Source organism: Bombus flavifrons, chromosome 1, assembly GCF_040668555.2.
Source record: "Bombus flavifrons isolate JBK064 chromosome 1, iyBomFlav1_principal, whole genome shotgun sequence".
Taxonomy (NCBI): Eukaryota; Metazoa; Arthropoda; class Insecta; order Hymenoptera; family Apidae; genus Bombus; species Bombus flavifrons.
Genome location: NC_138442.1, coordinates 4943631 through 4963039, shown reverse-complemented (window position 1 = coordinate 4963039; position 19409 = coordinate 4943631). Strand labels below are relative to the sequence as shown.

At 29.3% G+C, this 19409-nt stretch overlaps 1 protein-coding gene and 1 long non-coding RNA gene across 3 annotated transcripts in view; both read right to left on the bottom strand.

The window, feature by feature from the left end:
- Positions 1 to 140: 140 nt before the first annotated feature.
- The window catches only part of LOC138181635 (ATP-binding cassette sub-family G member 1), a 35600-nt gene continuing 16331 nt past the window's right edge, over positions 141 to 19409 (bottom strand). For both annotated transcript variants that reach the window (XM_069116651.1, XM_069116660.1), the window contains 8 exons: positions 13416 to 13533; positions 10272 to 10467; positions 9700 to 9847; positions 6639 to 6878; positions 6113 to 6232; positions 5368 to 5628; positions 3127 to 3383; positions 141 to 2637 (listed from right to left, as the gene is read on the bottom strand). In XM_069116651.1, coding sequence (XP_068972752.1) covers positions 2299 to 2637; positions 3127 to 3383; positions 5368 to 5628; positions 6113 to 6232; positions 6639 to 6878; positions 9700 to 9847; positions 10272 to 10467; positions 13416 to 13533 — 1679 coding nt within the window. In that variant the 3' untranslated portion in view covers positions 141 to 2298. The remainder of the gene's footprint in view (positions 2638 to 3126; positions 3384 to 5367; positions 5629 to 6112; positions 6233 to 6638; positions 6879 to 9699; positions 9848 to 10271; positions 10468 to 13415; positions 13534 to 19409) is intronic.
- Positions 16759 to 19179, bottom strand: LOC138181660 (uncharacterized). The gene is made up of 2 exons (XR_011173561.1): positions 17193 to 19179; positions 16759 to 17119 (listed from the first exon to the last, which is right to left on the bottom strand). It is a non-coding gene; the product is annotated as an uncharacterized LOC138181660 (long non-coding RNA).

Below are 19409 nucleotides of genomic sequence, written 5' to 3'. Positions count from 1 at the left end.
AATCACAGTACTTCATTGTGTGTGTTCATTATAAGATTGTTCAATAAACATTTATAACACGGAAGAGTGTATTATCGCCATGAAAATCTATTCTTATTTTTTATTCACGTTAAAAGCATGCTATCGATACTCTTGCATCGTTTTAGTATGGTTTTTTATGACGGTATGTTTTTTTCATGTTTTTCTTGTATATTTTGTTTGATTGTATCATGTTCTTAATATAGTGAACACTACACACAACAGTAATCATAAGATATATCTGTATGTATATTTGTAGAAGAAATTTGTTATGGAGTTGTTGGTATTCATATGATCTCTTGAAATTCGTTTCCTGTAGAGATTTCATTTAACTCTGAAAACAAAGATATGTGCGTTCGCGCGCGTGAGACGAGCTATAGTTTTATCTTAAACTTACGTAATTTATGCGAAAGGAAATCATCACTTTTCCCCTGATCACTTTATGATATCAATTAAGATAGATTAGGGGAAATGTATTAGTGTTTTATCTGTATATGATATTAATGCAAGAAAAAAAAAATAATGTATCCGAGTATAGAAACAGATTGGATACACAACGTAAAATAAAAACTAAATATATAAAATAGCCCTTTTTCTTTCTACATCACTATTAGTTCTTCTTTTTAATATAAAAAAAATGTAGATTTCGATTGTAACATTTTATTTAATTCTGTTTAGCTCCACTTGCTATGAGGAAAAGTTCAGACATTTTTTTGTTGTAATGTAATTGTAAATAAGTAAGATAAGTATTGTTGTAGAAGTTAATGAATAATAGACAGAACCTATTCATAAACAGTTTTATTTCTTATTGTATAATATCATATATAAATTAATAACTTATCCTTCCGCAAGTAAAGATATTTATACAAATAATAAATACAGTATAGGAGTGTTGAAATAGTGAAAAATATAATTGAAACTTCCGATTTCAATATTGATACAGATCAAATATTTTGTAATAGGAATATATTTTTCAATAAACATCTAAAATTGTCACGGTTCATTCTTACGAATTAATTCTAGATTTTTAATTTACATAAAATTACATTTACACACTGCTATTTATGTAAAATTATGGAAATGTCTAACAAATATATCACAGAGAATAGTTAGATCTGTTATAATAAAAATAGAAAAAAAGACGTGACGTTTTCTGAGGAATTAATCCAACAATTTTTCTAGTCTGCTATAAGCAAAATAAGCACACGATAATTTTTCGAAACCATCGCCTACTGACTGGAAAATGATATAAACAATGCCCTGATCTTAATATTATAATTTCTATAATGTCATATACTTTTAGTATAACCAAGTGCTTAATTTGTTCCAATATCACTTTCAATGTTTCAAATTGATAACTTGCTTGATTCTCGATTAATTTTTCAAATTAATCGTATCGTAAACAGTGCAATAATTACACCTAACATAGACCGTCGATTTTATTTTTAATCGTAGCATATAAGTAGTATATTGAATGATTTAATATACTATCATCAATAGATCTCAAGTTTTTATGCAAATTTATACTTTTATGAATACAAGAAATAGAATCTAATATAATTTATTTCATCTACTGAAGATTACGATGAGTACTTTATTTTACATATTTATGTATTTTGTATATTATGTATATATTTTGCATCTTTAAGTTCTGTATGAACACATAAAAATCTGCAATCTAATTATCAATACCATTAAACTATCAATAACATTGTAATATATGAAAACGTGATAAAAAAATATAATTTTTTCTTAGCTATTATGTGCATCCTACATTACATTTATGTAACTCTTAAAGGTATTCGAGACTACAGTACATTTTAAAGCTTCCGTGACTCATTTCCTACGAAAGTCTCTGATATAAGAGATCCGATAAAAAAGACGTACAATAAGGTAATAATCCCGGCAATCACGGTGTAATGTGATAATTATTGAATAACGTGTAGCGATACATCTATATTCAGAAACTCTACTTGCTAATAGTACGATTAAGTTCATACATTGCCATCGACAATTAATCCATAATTTTTACACGTTTTCAAAAGTTAAGATATCAACAAAATTTTTCTACAATTCATAAGTACAGTGCAAAAGAATTTACTTTATAAACATTTAATAGATAATTTCTATAGTTCTTGGTACAAAAAATTCAACGTTTTTCGATCCGTTCCTACAAGATCCTGGAGGAAGTCTTTCAGCGCTATCTTCTATGGTAAAGAAGATCGCATATAATTGGCTGATAACGATATTGAATTATCAAAGATAAAAAATAAGTAGTTCTTATCTTCTGTTAAGCTTGCACCAGAGAGCACTGGCAGTTAATAAATGCATTAAGACGCCGATACCAATAATTAAAATGAGATTGTTCGCGACGCTTATGTTGACTATCTCCATTTCTTTAAGGAATTGTGTTGGCTTTTTATAATGACAATAGAAGTCGTCACATTTCAAGTCCATCCGATCGAAACCGTAAACAGTGTGTAACAGGCTGTGGAAACTAGCACGAAAGTATGATATATGAAACATCCATCGGAACATCTGTGGCGTATCCATGTATCGAATACAGAACCCGAATACGGAAAACAACACTGCAATTATGGGTCCTGCGAATACCGCGATCTAGGAACAGAAAAAGATTGAATATTAAAATCCTCTTTTTAAAAAGAATACCTCTTATATCTTTTACTTTGGTTTTCAGAATTATTGAGAAATTTGCATAATAAAACGATGCATAAGCTATCAATAAAGATTTCCTTTTCTCTTAATATTTATCCAACAATAGCACTCTTAAATATTTCAAGATATTATTGTAAAGATTAATACTGCGTAACGAATTAATCAAACTCAATACATCGTAAATTTTAGGAACTACATTTTAACAAGCTTTGAAAAATCGATAGTCTAGATCTTGCGCATCTATGTTCGCATAACGTCCATATACTGCATAAGAAACAGAGAGCCTTTTATTCCTCATGAATTATTTATGTGTAATGTAGTTCCAAACAAAAGACAAAAATATTAGCAAAATCAATTAAATATTTTAGAACATCTTATATGGCTATTGTCATATTATTAAAATATTTCATATGACATTATAATAATACACACCTTCACTGGCGTGGTCGCGCCAATAAAAAAACCCCATGCTTGAGCTGTTAAACTAGCGGCTATGCTGACAACCATGAAAGAAATTATACGAGGAGTTTCTATGGGTTGTCCTGTTAACCAGTAACTCACAGTCAAATAGGTCGCTGCACAAGCTGCTTGAAACGGTATTTCGACGAGCAGTAGACTGATATAGTACGGTGCTAGCCCATACCACCGATTAAAGTGTTCCCTGCTGAGTATCCGCATTTCTTGTGGAACTAAAAGTAATTCAAACACTATAAATTCACATCATATTTTGAGTACATATATGCAAGTCTTAAATACAAATTGAAATTATAATTACTTTGATTATATTTTTTACAAACGCAATTAAAAAAATTGGATCTATGCAAAAATTTGTTTCACATCCTAGATATTATAACGAGTATTCTAGTTTGTGTAATTTTGTACATTATGTACATGTTATGATGTTATATTTTATGTATGATACTTGTTATGATTATCCTAAATTGAATTAGTCTCTAATCAAGATTGAAACAAAATAATCTTTGAACTTCAAAATTCAAATCAGAGAGCAATTTATTTTGATGCTTTTATTGCATCGTTTTTGGATATTTTTTTTACCGTTATAGAGATTATTTTCACTTTCAGATATTGTAGTTTAGATCGAATCTACCTTGAAACGCTTTCTAAAAAAAAAAGGCAAAGAAAAAATAAACGAAGAAGAAGGAAGCATATAAATTGATTAGACTAGGGCAATGGCAACCATTTATGGCTACAATTCAAATATGCAAGAAGATAAAGTATATGTTGGTAAAACAGGAGTGTCGACACGACCGGGTAACTTCAACAAGTAAAAAAGATACATATAGCCGATGGGAGTGAATGGCCACTAGAGATACTGTTAACTCTCCTATGCATTACGACTTGCGACTTAGCCTAAGATATGATCATACACCATGCTTCCTTGACCTACATTTCCCACCATTGATGGCGCGAAATTATAGCAATGTAAAGGAAGGATCAAACCGTGAAAACTGAACTGCGCTATTCCTTCTTCTTCGTTACTATGTAACTCCTTTTTAATAATTATTTAACCCTTTGCACTCCGAATTTTATTTCAATTTCGTTACCAGCAGCTCCCAACGCTTTTAAGTGTTTTATTTGAAATTTACTTTAACTAAAAAATAAGACAGTTTAAATAAATAAAGGAAGAAACAAATTCACTTAATAGCAGTTTTATTTACACTATTGTTGTATTTTGTAATTTTTAAGTGTATGATATATCTTGAAACAATTTCCAGGATGCAATCTTACTTTTCTTTCGCACGTTTCACAAAAAACAGGTAGGACTGAAAGAATGTCGAGTGGGACTCGGCAAAGGAGCTCCTGAGATAAAAACTAATGTCGAGTCACATTCGACATAGGAGTGCAAAGGGTTAATATTATTATATTATCTAGTAATCTAATAATATATTTAACAATAATTAAATTATACTCTCTCGTTCATAACTGAAATGTTAATAGATAATTCTTAATAAATAGCTGAGTTAAATATAATTTTTAAATTCTCCAAAAGGTCATAGTTAATATTAGGAAAAAATTGAGTAATTTCAGAATTTGGTTCCTCTAAATATTTCAGTTAATAAGAAAGGTGAAGTTCCAATTTTATAAAGTTCGGTTATACATACTATACTAATCTTCCAAGAGAAAAACGATTAGTGTTAAATTTTTCACGACGTCGGCGTTCATAAAGTATATCGCCTAACCGTTAAATATGCAAAGGGAAAATTAAAAAAACCTGTTATATATATGGAAATGAAATTACAGGTACTTTGAGAAAAAGGAAAGAAACAAAGTACTTAATATATACAAATTAGTATAGCTATTGATCATTGATTTTAAAAAAAGAAATACAGAGAAACGGCTCTTGAGAAAGAGATTGGTAGGTAGTTTAGGGGAGAAAGTTTCCTAGTTCTTAATCCCACTATTGTGTTATATATATATATATATATGTATACATTTTAGTGTATCATATACTTGCTTAATATAAATTTTGTAAGTAAAATGTTCATATGCAAATTCATATGTTTATGCACAACTGAAGAAATTTGACTTTAGGACTGAAACCCAGGCTTTATTTCAGTAAAAAGAATGAAACACTTAAAGCTTTTCTGTCAAATTTAAGATTTTAATAATAATAAAAGTTGAAAATAATAATTCAATGTAGTGAATACTCACAGGCAAGTGTGACGGCCATTTTACCCGTGTAAACGAGTAGTAGTAACGAACCGTACAGGTAAACGTAATTAGCAAGGACACCGTTCGCTCTGTAACCGCTTCCCATGTACAGATAGCCGAAGATTATTCCAATTAACAGGTGACACAACAATCGTACTACCAATAATGTGTAGTCTCTTTTGAGGCAAAGTAATTGTCTCTTATAAAGTAGGTAACATTGTGCGATGAATCCTGCAGGTGTTGGTGGTTCATTTGCGCTTTCTATGTTAACAAAATGAAGTAATAACGTAATAAATCGGCGGGGCTGTAAAATTGAACGAATTATGGGGTCACGAATGGACATTGATTAAGGACCAAACAATACGTAGTTTATCATAATATTATAAATATTATAATTCAATTTCTTGTGATTCTAATGTTATAAATATTTAAATAATTCCATACTATTATAGAATCTAGGTTTCTTGGAAGAAATATATATCGACGAAAAACTATCACACGAATTTTTAGAATTCCCTTTCATAGCCACAATGTAAAAAAAAAAAGAATTAGATATGTAATGTAAATTGACTAAAAAGTACTTAAACACAATATTGTGTTAATCCAATGTTTGCTCTGAGTGAGTTAACTTTCATACATATGTACAGTTATAGTAGAAGAAACTTCATAGATATGTACAGTTATAGTAAGTGGAAAATATGAGAATATAAAAAGATATAGGTGAGTAAGGAAATGTTACAATTACCTTCTAACTGTGATTTCATCGCGTAAGTAACGGCCTTATTGTCATCTTTAGACAGTGTTTCCACAGCAGCTGCTAATTTGTCCACAGTAACACCGTAATCTCCAATCGCTACTTCTAAAACTGTAACAATAAACGTATGCACAATTGTATTATAATTTTATTATCATCGCAAAATTGTGAATGAATAACGTCTATTCAAGGCCAATAGGATTCTCAGTACATACATTATCAGAATTCATTATGTAAAATATTAGAAATATTACAGAAATAACAGATAAATATTATTTAAAAAGGTGAAAAATAAAATAAATAATAAAATATCAAAATTGTAAAAAGAGAAATAAATACGATAATAACATCAATAATTAATAAAAAAAGAGATTCATAATGCCATCTTTTGATATATGTAGTTTCATAATGTAGTGATAGATTTTTCTTTGATGACCTTGAACAGAGTGCACATTTCATACAGTGTGGTTCGACTGTAAACATGAAAATAACCCGAAAGGAATGCCGCTGTACGTACGAAAGTCAGCTGGGTTGTGGTAAGGCGGGCAATCAATACCGATCGAGGACATATGAGGCAACAAAGATTTAACCGACCCCCTATATATGCAATATCCACCGGCAACCGCGTAAATGGCATCAAACATCTCTAAGAGCAACGCACTTGGTTGGTGTATCGTGCATATTATCGTACGCCTTTCTATTTTAGCAAGACGCTTCAGCAATGCGACGCACTGGCTGCACGAAGACGAATCCAAACCTAAAATTACAAAAAAAACTTTTGAATTTTTTTTAGAACTTCAAGATTTTTAAAAATTTAAGGATTATTTGCATAAAATCTTTAAATAATTTTTATGTTATAAGTAGACTGCTAACGTTTGTGCAATTTTATATCTTTGTGAGAAAATGGAAATGGGGAGAGCAAGAATTAGAAGAGGTGGACTAGATAAGATACCTAGGGTATATACTACAGAAAAACGGCAATGATGAGAAGCACATACAAGACAGGAAAAAGAGAGCAATAAGGATAAAGGACAGGATAAAGAGAGAACAATAGCAATGAAGAAAACATGGAGCGTGGGAGAAAGAATATTCAAACAGGACTACAAAAGGAGAATGAAGATGTTTGGAGCACTGGTAGAGAGTGTGGTGCTGTTTGGAGCAGAGGTATGGGGCTGGAACATGGAAGAAAGACTGGATAGAATACAAAGGAGATATGCGAAATGGATATTAGGCTGAGATATGACAACACCAAATTATATATTGATAGAAGAATGCAAGATAATAGAAATAAAAGAAAAAGCATTAAAAAGAGCAGCAAGGTATGAAGAGAAAGCCCTAGAATCAAAAAAGGAATTAGTAAAGGAGTGTATAAAGGAAAGAGAGAGAAACTGGGGAAATGCCCATGAAGAGAAAAGAGCAAGAAAGAGAAAGAAGGGACTAGCAGATAGAAGGAGGAGAGGAGCAAGAAAGGATGACAGCAGACCAAATTATAGAAGAAAAAAGAAAGAGAGGAGCAGAAGAGAGGGGGAAAAGGATAAGGGAATCCAAATATAATATATACCGCAGAAATATAGCCAAAGAAAAATTACCAAAGTACTTAGAAGGGAGGATGAAGTGGAAGGACAGAATACTGGCAAAATTCAGATGTGCAAACGAGACCAAAGCAAGGGAATACTGGAAAGAAGAGGGAGAAAAAAGATGCAGACTATGTAAAAGGAAAGAAGAAGACCTGAGACATGTAACAGAAGAATGTGAAATAACGGGAGGACCAAAGGACATAGGAAAAACGCTAAATGAGACTGGAGAAGGTTTAATAGAACTGAAGGCAATAATAGAGAAGAGAAGGGGAAACGACAGGAAGGATGCACAGCAAGGAGGCTACAGACCAAAGTTGCAATAGTTTTTAGTCATTAGTTGCTAATTTGTAGTTTCTAGTTTTAGTTTTTAGAGATAGAATAATTAAGGGAGTGCAATATAATAGAGTGGAAAAGAGGGGAGGTAGACATATAAGAAGAGAAATAAACATAAGAGATGTAAAACCGAAAGTTCGTCCAAAACCGAAAGGCACGGACTAAGCAATAATAAATAAATAATATATCTTTGTGAGTACAACTTAGGAAATACAGTACTTTGGATACACCCATAAATTAATAAATAATATATAATATTTATATTATATATAACATAAACATGTGCATTGTCTACTGATAAAAATTGTAAAACTAATTGAAATGCTGAAGATATAAGTATTAAGAACTTAATGATTCCTGAAACATGTTACGTATCTGTCTTCTTTCATAATTCAGTATTAAAACTCTAGGACTTGAAGATAATTTGAGGTTTCAAATTATCTTGCTTCGTTGCGGATATTTATGCAGTTTTGTGTTTTTATGGTCATAACTAAAAAAAAATAGAATTTACATAGAGATTTGTTCCACCCATTGTATATAACTATAACGAATATATTTTCGTATACACATTCTGTGTATTTTTATATATTTATATGCATAGTGCATAAATCCGAAATCTAGTTACGTATATTATGGATTATTATCATAATGTCTAAATAATTATGTTGAATAAAAATTAGTATGTCACGAATATGTTGTCAAGATATCGCTAAATTATAAAAATAATTTTTACATGTTTCTAAGATACATGAACTGGCGATACCCGGAAATGCTGTTGTGCTTTGTAACATGCATCAGCGGCAGTGATGCAACTAAACTGAAATTAGTCATTACAAAATGCTGCACCGCCTACTCCGATAGGAGATTTTTATATTTTGTATCCATAACATAAAGGATCCATCATACTATTGCACAATATACATATACAAATTATTAGTTTACTTATACTTTCTATAATTAAAGTTACTCAACTTTTTAATCTATATTTCTTTATTAGAATTATCTTAAAACTAACAATTGATATATCAATATTTATGTAGAATTAGAATAGAATGATGGATGAGAATCGTGTATAGTAAATTGTATTTGTTATTGCAAAGCGTCTGTATCCCACCAGTAAAGACCTTGTAGGATGAAACGTTCCAAGCATTCTATGATACGACCTATAATGGATTCAACTAGTAGCAATTGACTATCAGTGTTGTCTCAGACAAACACGTTCGTCGTTACCGGTTTTTTTCTATCGTAAATTTGCCATGTGCGACTGATATTAAATCCATTAAAACAACGCAAATTCGAATCTATAGTTAAAGATCCATTAAAAAGCTATTGATAGACAAAGATGTTTGGTTACATAAAGAAACTTCGATTAAACAATATTGTTCTTAATATTATATTTTGTAAACTTCTGTAATTTTAAATTAGAAATTTTTATGCAATTAATATTAAAAGTTTTTCGAAATTCTTGTAATACACGATGATGTAGAATTAAGAAATTGTAAAATAAATTTATATGTGTCTAGTTCCAATTTATTTCTTAATAGCACCATCCTTCTTTCATATCTATAATCATAATCTTGATAGCATTACGTAAAAAGCAAAATTCGAAAAACATCTTAAACGCAACGTCTAGTGTTTAGTGTTCGTACAGGAGTATTTCGTAATTACCGGTTGTTGGTTCGTCGAGGAATAATACTGAAGGATTACTTAAAAGCTCCAGAGCGACGTCAAGTCGCTTTTTTTGTCCGCCGGACAACTTTCCACAAAGGGTGTCATAGCAATGGCTCAATCCTAACATTTCTAAGAGTTCCAAAACCTGATAACAAAAAATACATTACCCTTTATTAAATGTATTATTGTCATATTAATCCACATTGCATAAATTGAATTTAATATTAAATTAGATATTTTTATATCATTAATTTTTTCAACTACTTGAAAATTTTTTGAGATTTTTAAAGCTTTAATAATGTGAAACAATATCAGTATTTTGTAGACTTTTACATTGTTAAATTAGAAATTTTTATTAAAAAATGTAATTTAAAAAATTTCTGTGATAAAGAAATGCTTGTAGCAATTGTAAGACTTTATGATGTGTTTTTAATTATTCATAATTTTGTAGGATTTTTACATTTTTCTATTATACAATTTTCAAATAAATTGTTTTGTTGTTAAATAATGGAGAACATTTGAAATTGATTTTAAATATGTAGTTTAGAATTGTATAGCAGGTTACAAACTTGAGTGTGTTTATAGGCTGAATTTATACTGTAGCCAAGTTTTAAGTGTGCAGCTAATGTCATGGCTTCTCCCACGGTGATTCTTGTTCTCATTAAGGATTCCTGTTGTATGTAGCATGATGTTCTCTTCCATCTCTCACTGTACGGAACCCTAACTTTTCCATTCACTAGAATCTTTCCCCGAACGCCTTTCACTCTGAAACACCGTTTTGTTCCTAATTAATTCAATCGCATTGTTAAGATTATTTAAATTTTATGATAATATAATTATTTAATTATATATGGTTATTTAATTTTTAAGAGAATATCCTAGAATAGTATTGAATATTTTAGTATGATCAATATTCTTGAAATATATAATAAATAAAAATTTATAAACTGAATAAAATTGATATTTATTTAATTATAAATTCAAATATTAATTTTGGTAAAAAAGCTCATAGTATTGCATTCATGTGTAAAATATTCAATAATCGTTTTCAGCTCATTGCCAAGATTTTCTCCGTATAATAAATTATTGAATCGACTAACATTTAATCTCATTCCGGATCACGTGTTGCGCAATCTAACTGCATTCAGATAATATTTACTGTTCTTTAGACCATGTTTCTTTTTTATGTGAAAATGTTAATATTTCAAAATATATACTGAAAAATCCCGTTTTCCCGTTGAAAACTACCTTTTATTTAATTTTCCATTATGTTTATGAGATACATAAACGATCGATACTTTCCTCGGGATAAATGTTTATTTAAAACATCTAAAGAAAAAGGAATGGTAAATTTACACATTTATAGTAATTGATAGACTGAATAAAGAAAACGCAAATCTATTTCTATTACTATTAATTATTCTTAAAATAAATATTTTCTTAATAGGTAATTAATAAGTTTTAATTTTAAGATTTGTTTTAGATTAATTTTAGTTTAGATTATTTTCTTTAGATTAATCTTAATTAATAATAAAAACAATGATTAATCTATAAATTATGTTACTTGATTTTATGATTAGCTAGTTCATTGATTTTTTATCTGTTATTATTTCACTTTTATTATTAATTCCTTATCCAAATCAATTTTTCAATTTCCTTTTCTATTTGATTCTATATTAGCTCAATCTATTTGTAATTATCCATGACTCATTAATTATCCTTAATGCATTATATAATAATCATTAATACGAACGGCTTTCTGGAAAGAAAATTTCTAAGGCGATACTTCCTCCTGTTCCAGAAATTAATTAAGATAGTCATCGTCGATTTCAATGATCGTCACGTATAGTTCATGACATTATACACAGTACAATTTAACATATAATTGCAACTTCCTAGTATTTATTCTAGTAGAATCAGATTCTAGAGAAACGTATTAGCAATTACTCGCGGAAATCATAATGTAATTCTCACTATTATTGACATCTTTAAATATGTCAGTACTTCTACAGAGAAATATGCTGACAGAATGATTTCTAAAAACATATGCTTTACTTACAATTAGTTAATGTATATTTTGTATTTTTTGGGATAAATATTCACTAAAAAGGTCATCTTCGATTTCGATTTTGAAATATATTGTAGAGTTCAACATTTTGAACAACTTTTTTCTATACATATAACCAGCAGCCAACCTTGATTTTTGAATTGCACACAAAAATATCTCGCCGCACTTAGTCATATAAAGAGGTCTCGATACTCGCTATGGAAAATCATCTGAAAAATGGGTCATGAAAAAGCCAACAAGGAAGATAACAAAGTTCACGTTCTGTAAGACAAACAAAGATGAGTAGAGTGTTTCTCGTCTTAGCATTTATAGCATGTTGCGCATGCGTAACGAGACCTTTCTACTCTTCCATGTTGATTTTTCACGACTTAATTTTCGGATGATTTCTTCTATGCTTTCAACATATTAGTGTCGAGACTTGTTTATATAAACATGAATATATAATATGAATATATAACATATAATGAATATATAACAGTGCTGGCCGGTTACCTCACGGCGCGGAGACCGGGTTAATGTTAATATGGTCTGTCCAACGAGACGAAAGGGTAGACATAACAAAACATTGCTGCTGTTGCAGCCAGTAACCATACTAACCCAATTCAGCTTGAAAACTGAAACCTACCAGAGGGATATTTTTGCGTATAGCTGGAAAACTAATGCCGACGGCCGATTATATGTATAGGTTAGATATATAGGAAAGTTATTTAAAATATTGAGCTTTACAACACATTTCAAAATCAGCAAAAACAGAGGTGCCTCCTTTTTTGTAAATATTTACTCCTTTTTATATACTTATGTCGTCTAGATGCGTTAGTTTAAATATCTGAATCATAACTTAAAAAAAAAAGAGAATTCAATGCAACACATAATACATAAGTTTTTGTAACAGGTGTTTAAATACCTCCATGAGTAACTACGTGTGCTATGATATATAGTGGATTCGTGTTCGAATGAATGAATCATCTAAAAAGAGAATGCAATATGTGAGTTAAATTGTAATTGTACTTCATTATCATATTATGATAATTTAATATAATATATTTTATCAATAGATAAATAATAATATAATAATAATATAATATACAATATGTTTCATTAATAGATTCCTTATAGTATAAGAGATAACGATCTTTTTGATCTTGCTGCGTTCTTTCAGTCAGTTTCGACCCAATTTTCTAACTTTAAAAAATATTTCGAGTTTGGACAGAATGTGAGAAGATTCTGACTGGTATGCATGATTTCAATTGTATATGAAACATCCTCTTGGTTAAGTAAGGAAGTAATTAGTTAACTAAGGAACGATAATAAGGCAGATATTATAAGTATGGAAGAATGAATGAAAAAAATTGTAAGCGAAATTTATCTCTAGACTGATGAAACTGAAATTAAATAAGATAAATAAATAATAATAATAATAAAATTAAATATCTTTTTGGAACATTAAAAATCTTTTTCGCATGCGAAAATTCAATAATCGTTAAGGCATAAAAAGCAATGTGCATGAATATTGAAACTCGTGATACGAATATTAATGTAGTAAAGAACAGTATATACGCAGTACGTTCACGTTCAAGTGTACCGATAACTAGAAGCCGCTAAATCATGTTCTTAGCGTCCTTGGCTTAGGCTAATAAATACTTACGTATAGCCGGCTAAGACGTTTAACAAAGTCGACTTCCCGGCCCCAGAAGGCCCCATTATGGCGACTAGTTCGCCAGCTTTGAATTCCCCACTGATACCATGAAGAATTTCTTTGGATTCTGCAATTAGGAAAGGAAAAATTGTTTTCACTCTCTATACTATACTGACTACATTGTACATGTAGTCTGTATTTGTTAAAGTAGAATTTCTTTGCTTCCTGCTATAAGAGAAAGGAAAAACTAGTTTTATTCCCTATAATTATGTTTTCTATATTTCCTAATCTCTATTTGTAAGATAAAATTTCTTCGCATTCTATACTAAGGAAAAAGAACATTTTTCTTTATTCTCTACGTTATATTGCCTATATTCTATAATCTCTATTTTCAAAGTAGAATTTTGTTGCATTCTGCTTTAAAGATAGGTCACAAATTAATAATCATAACGATGATTAATAGGATTTTTTCAATAAGAAAATGGAAAAATTGTTTCTATTCTTTATATTCCTTAATCTTTGTTTCTTAAAATATGATTAATTTTCTTAAACATACATGAAAAACAGATATCTCTATACTATCCTTGAATTTAAATAGTTGTATTATAGCAATTGTGCAATTTTCAATTCTTAGCAACAAATAATAAATCTTAAATTGTTTTATTTTAGAAAGATTCAAATTAGTTCTACTAAATAAATTTCTTAAATTTTTGCCAAAGAAGAGTCAATGAACGAAAAAATATTAACGAACTTAAACACGGAGACACCAATGAACTGATATTACGATTTATCCTCAGATTATTTATCTATAATATCTATTCGAAGCATTTCCTCTCATTAATCCTCGCTTTATTAATAGAAGCAATCGTACTTAAATTATTTAACACGGTCTTTTTGTGCCAATATTTTTAATAGAATTTCTCCTTGAAAAATATTTTCTCTTTTAAGAGACTCCAACTTCACAAAAAAATTGGTTCGCACATTCTGAGAAACCATAGTAATCAACGACATGGTTCAGTGATGCAGAAAACGATTCTTCGCTAATCAATATACTCAAATTTGTCATATTTTAATCCTGTTTAATTCATCGTACCAATTTTTTGTCAAAATTGGTTAAAATGCAATATTAATTAGTCTTTTATGAATTATATTAATCTATCAAATTTATAAAATGATCTTATAGTAGACTCTATTAATGCATAACATTTAAGATGGAACTTTCTATGTCATTTAATTTGCGTTGCATTAATTCATGAGAAAAATTTTGTTCTTGTATTTATCTACGTGGAATATTTATCCGTATAAACAAATATAAATGCCACGTCGAAACGAAGGACAAAAGAAGACAATAATGAAAATGAAATTAACGACAGAAACAATCGATGACTTTGCACTAAGTAGTACATTTCCATAACAGAGTGCATTTTTGTCCAGGACAAGTATGTACATATTTGCTTCTTTAGTAATGTAAATAATTGTAACTTGTAATAACAACATGGTATTAAAGTATAAGTATAAAGTTACTGTATTATATATATATTTCTAGTATATATAGTATATATATCTAGTATATAGTATATATTTCTATGATATATATTATTATAATATATTATAGTCGTATATACAGGGTGAGACAGTAAGAATCACCACCTGAGCTAACTCATTACTTATTAACTACATCAAAACTATATTCACCTGATCAGGTCTTTCGAAGGCAATAAATCTTATTTCAATCATTTTTTGATGAAGTCAATAGATAAACGAATTTTTTCAGGTGGACATTATTACTGACTGATTCCGTATATATAGGTATAGTTATAATATCGATGGTTTATTTTGAAAGTGGTATAAATCTGTCTTTTTTTGTTTTGAAATATTGAAGTGTTTACGTTTCCATCAACTGAAAAATCCTAATAAGGTATACTTAATTCGTCCATGTCTCTAGATGTTTAAATAGATGTGAATTCATTGCACAAATAGTTTTTTTGAGAATTACCTAGCCTAATACCTCTTTTCAGGGTCATAAGTGAGCTTACTCTATTTTCAAAATTAGAGAATTGTAGAATTAAATAAATTTTGATTATTTAAAATTTATGTTTGATATTTGAAGATAAATAGAATGTAACTAAATAAATTGAAATTAACATAATATTATTATATTGGACTGCAGTAAATATACCTGTATCATTATCAGATTCTAACGTTAACGCGAAGTTATCCATTGAGATAAGAAAGCAAGATAACAAGAATACGTAATACTTTCTTGAATTTTAAATTTACACTTCGATACGACCCGATATAAATATAAAGCTATTATTAATTTAATAATGCTTTAAACGTAATAATACATACATTTAATTATAACAATTTAATTTAATGATAATAATAAATTAATAAATATAATAATTATTTACGAGTATACTACCTAATCGCATTTAAACAAGTTGTTCACATCCGTACAAGCAATATTATGTTGGATAGAGATTAGAATTATATTCGCTATCATTCGCTTTTGATTAGGTACGTCGACTGTTTGGTCAGAGTACAGATTACAGAAAAACGGCTTACATCAATTTCAAAATAAACGTTCCTGCAGTTTCATTTATTAACGAAATTTCAGTCGATTAAAACGAACGAATATTTGAAGATTTAAATTATAAATTGTTTATAAATAAAAAGTTCACATTAATATAAAGCCTATATATTTATGCTATGTATGCTAATAATTATTGCTATAATAACTACTATAGTTTACTATACTAAATATATTTTTACTACATATTATATATGTATATTGCATATTATATTATACAATCTAATGTTTTTTCATTATATATTTTGTTATTTATATGCATACATAAATCATAAAATTAGTAAAAACACGCGTAAATACAGTGTTCATCGCAGGCATTCATATTGATGAGATGTGCAAACACAAAGAAAAAGAAAAAAACAATACCCTATTGAACAGGTTTTTCTCGGAACATATTGAACATCATCATATGAAATGCATGCGCTGTTGTCATCTATATTATGTCGTTTCGCATTTATCAATTTTCAAACGGAAGTCGAATTCATTATCCCTAGTACGGGCAAGCGTATAATAAAGAATTCTAATATTTAAGACATTTATTATCATTAATTCTGTATTATTTTATCTTATTTCTATTATTTAATGCCACATCAACCGCATATTACATCGAATTTAATAATAATAAATAATAATAATAGTCGTTTATAGAGATTTTTCTTATTTGTTATTCTTATATTTTAAGCATCCTTAAAAGTAATAGTTTAAATAAAAGACTTCTATTTTCAACATTGTTTGTTTAAAATAATATATTGTTTCCGCTTTTCTTTTGTTATTCACGGTGTCTCAGAGTATTCCGTTGTAATATGCAATCTGCTCGCTGAATCCTTGAACATTTGTACAGTATATATTTTCTTTGGTTTCAAGTTCATAATTATTGAATATGTCGTTTTTGTTACTTAAATGAGCTTCTTCATTTCCAGCTAGTCTGAGCTGCGCTATGTTTCTTATTATGTTTATTGGCAGTTGAAATCGAATATATGTAGTCTTCACATTTATATGCCTGCAAATCCTTGATACTTTTGTACATCGGATTATAACTAGAATTTAAGATACTATGTTTGTCCTCTAGGATATATTTCCCCCTGATCTTCCTTAGGATGTTTGATAAGTTCCCTCTTTGCTGATGGGTTGTATAATTTACTATAACCCGTTTTATTAAATATATTTTTCATTTGTGTATATCAATTTCTTACGTTTTCACCTTTCTCTGCGCCGTCTAGTTTGAATATTTTCATTTTTGCTTTCCAGTTGTATATTTTTATCTTCATGAGTGGTTTCCAAAGTACTCCCACAGAGCAATTTAACTTTTGCTAGGAACTGTTTGCAGGCCTTATTGAATGTCCCTAAGGACGTGAAAGTAACATCTAGATGCAGTAGATGTAGTATTTTAATACTTCTAATTCGTTCTCATTATATTTTAGCTTCATTTTCCTCTTCAGTTTGCCGGATTTGCAGAATACTATTATTTTATTTTTGTTGGTGTTGTCCTGGAGTTCATTATATCGAATTTTACAATAGTGATTTTCGATATTTAGAGAATATTTAATCCTGACAATACAACATAGGAATAATTCAATACGCAAATCTATATAGAACTGGTTCAATGATTGAATATTAAGGTCAAGTATTAGTCGCACACAGAAATCACTTGATAAAAATTAGCAACTTCAAGCCGTCAATTGTTCTGCTCTAGCAGTGATGACGCATCTTTTCCTTTGTCAAGCAATGGACGATCCAAGAAATTATCTCAAGCGTCGCAAACTATATATATTATGTATGTACGTATATACATGCCTGCATGCCATCGAGTAGTGTGCAATAAAAACGAATTTATGGTTATATTTAACTATGCATGCTATGAATCTTCCTTATTCCTTTGAATTTTTATGAATAACAATTCTAGTAAATGATTTGTATAACACGTGTAGTAAATGGTAAAACTAGAAAAATATAACATAAAAAAATATAAATATAACATTTAAAAAAAGATTGAAATAATGTTAAAGATGAACAATCGAATAGAATAATAAAATAGTCAAAATCGATTAAGATTCAAATTAGTTAAAATCTGGAACATAGATAAATGTTTGCGGTTAAAAGCCTGGATCGACTTTTAATAAAACAAATTAGAATTAGGTAATGTCATATATTCACTCTTACATTCACTGTTCTTGTCTAAATACATACTCTTGGCCCATTCGACATAGATCCTTACGCAATAAAAAATGTTTATTTATAAGCATAGAACGTCAACTACACGTTTATTGTAATTAATTTTAAATTATTGTAATCAATCATAATTTCCTACACATGTACTGACGTCTATGGTGGCGACCTCTTGACACCTGAATTTCCTTTTCGATCGATTATAACGTTTTCTGCCAACATCTAATAATGGCGAAATGTTTCCAAAATGCCCAACATTAACTTTCTCCGCTCAAAACTTTCTTTGCTACTCTCAGGACCACTTCAACATCGCTTTCTCTCAGAGTACGACGACATTTATTACGCTAAAAAGCGGAGAAATGCGATCCAATCGGATAAGCTATTATCAAGCACTAACCTACGAGGTGAACTATTCCAAAAATAACCGATAAAATAAAAGTTTTTGTACGTTGCATTTTCAGAAACAAATATGATCGCCTTTAATATATGTATAATAATTCTATCGAAAAGCGAATTTATTCATGAAGAGATTAAAATATCGTTATTATAATTACCATACAAGGTATTAAAAAAGTTGGGCGATATTCAAAAGATGTGAATTTAGACATAAGAACAACGGAGGAAGCTTATGTACATCATTTCTTAATGTTTAACATCTTATAAATATAATACTATACTGCAATATGATATCCATCAATGTTGCTATTGTCGCTCTGAAGTAAAGAAAAACATAAATGGGAAAAAAGAGATCTATTAATATTACCATATTCATAAAGGATGATTCTGAACATTAAGACATCGTTGCAATAAAGTTACCATAACAGTAGAAGAAAATAGAAGTTTGTTATTCTCACTTTATATGAAAGGCAACACAAATCATTGTATTCGGATTGAATACAATAGACATTATATTAGAATTCTAACATTAGATCTTGAATAAACGATAAGAGATTCGATTTATATAGATATTTCATATTCTGAATTTTATTTCCTTTCGATATTCGAATTATGAAGCTCTTTGTATGATATAATTCTAATGAAATGTAACAAAACCTGGTTTGTTGACGTCAAAGTGCTCGACATCCGGTCAAGGAGTTTCACCATGATGCTGGGATCTATGCGCGCTTGACGTACCTCAACTAACCTACCTAAAGTCCATGGCTTTGTATTCTTTCGGGGAGAATTTATAGCAGGAAAAATAATGCTTTAGAGTAGTGGTTCTCAACCGGGATAAAATAAAATAT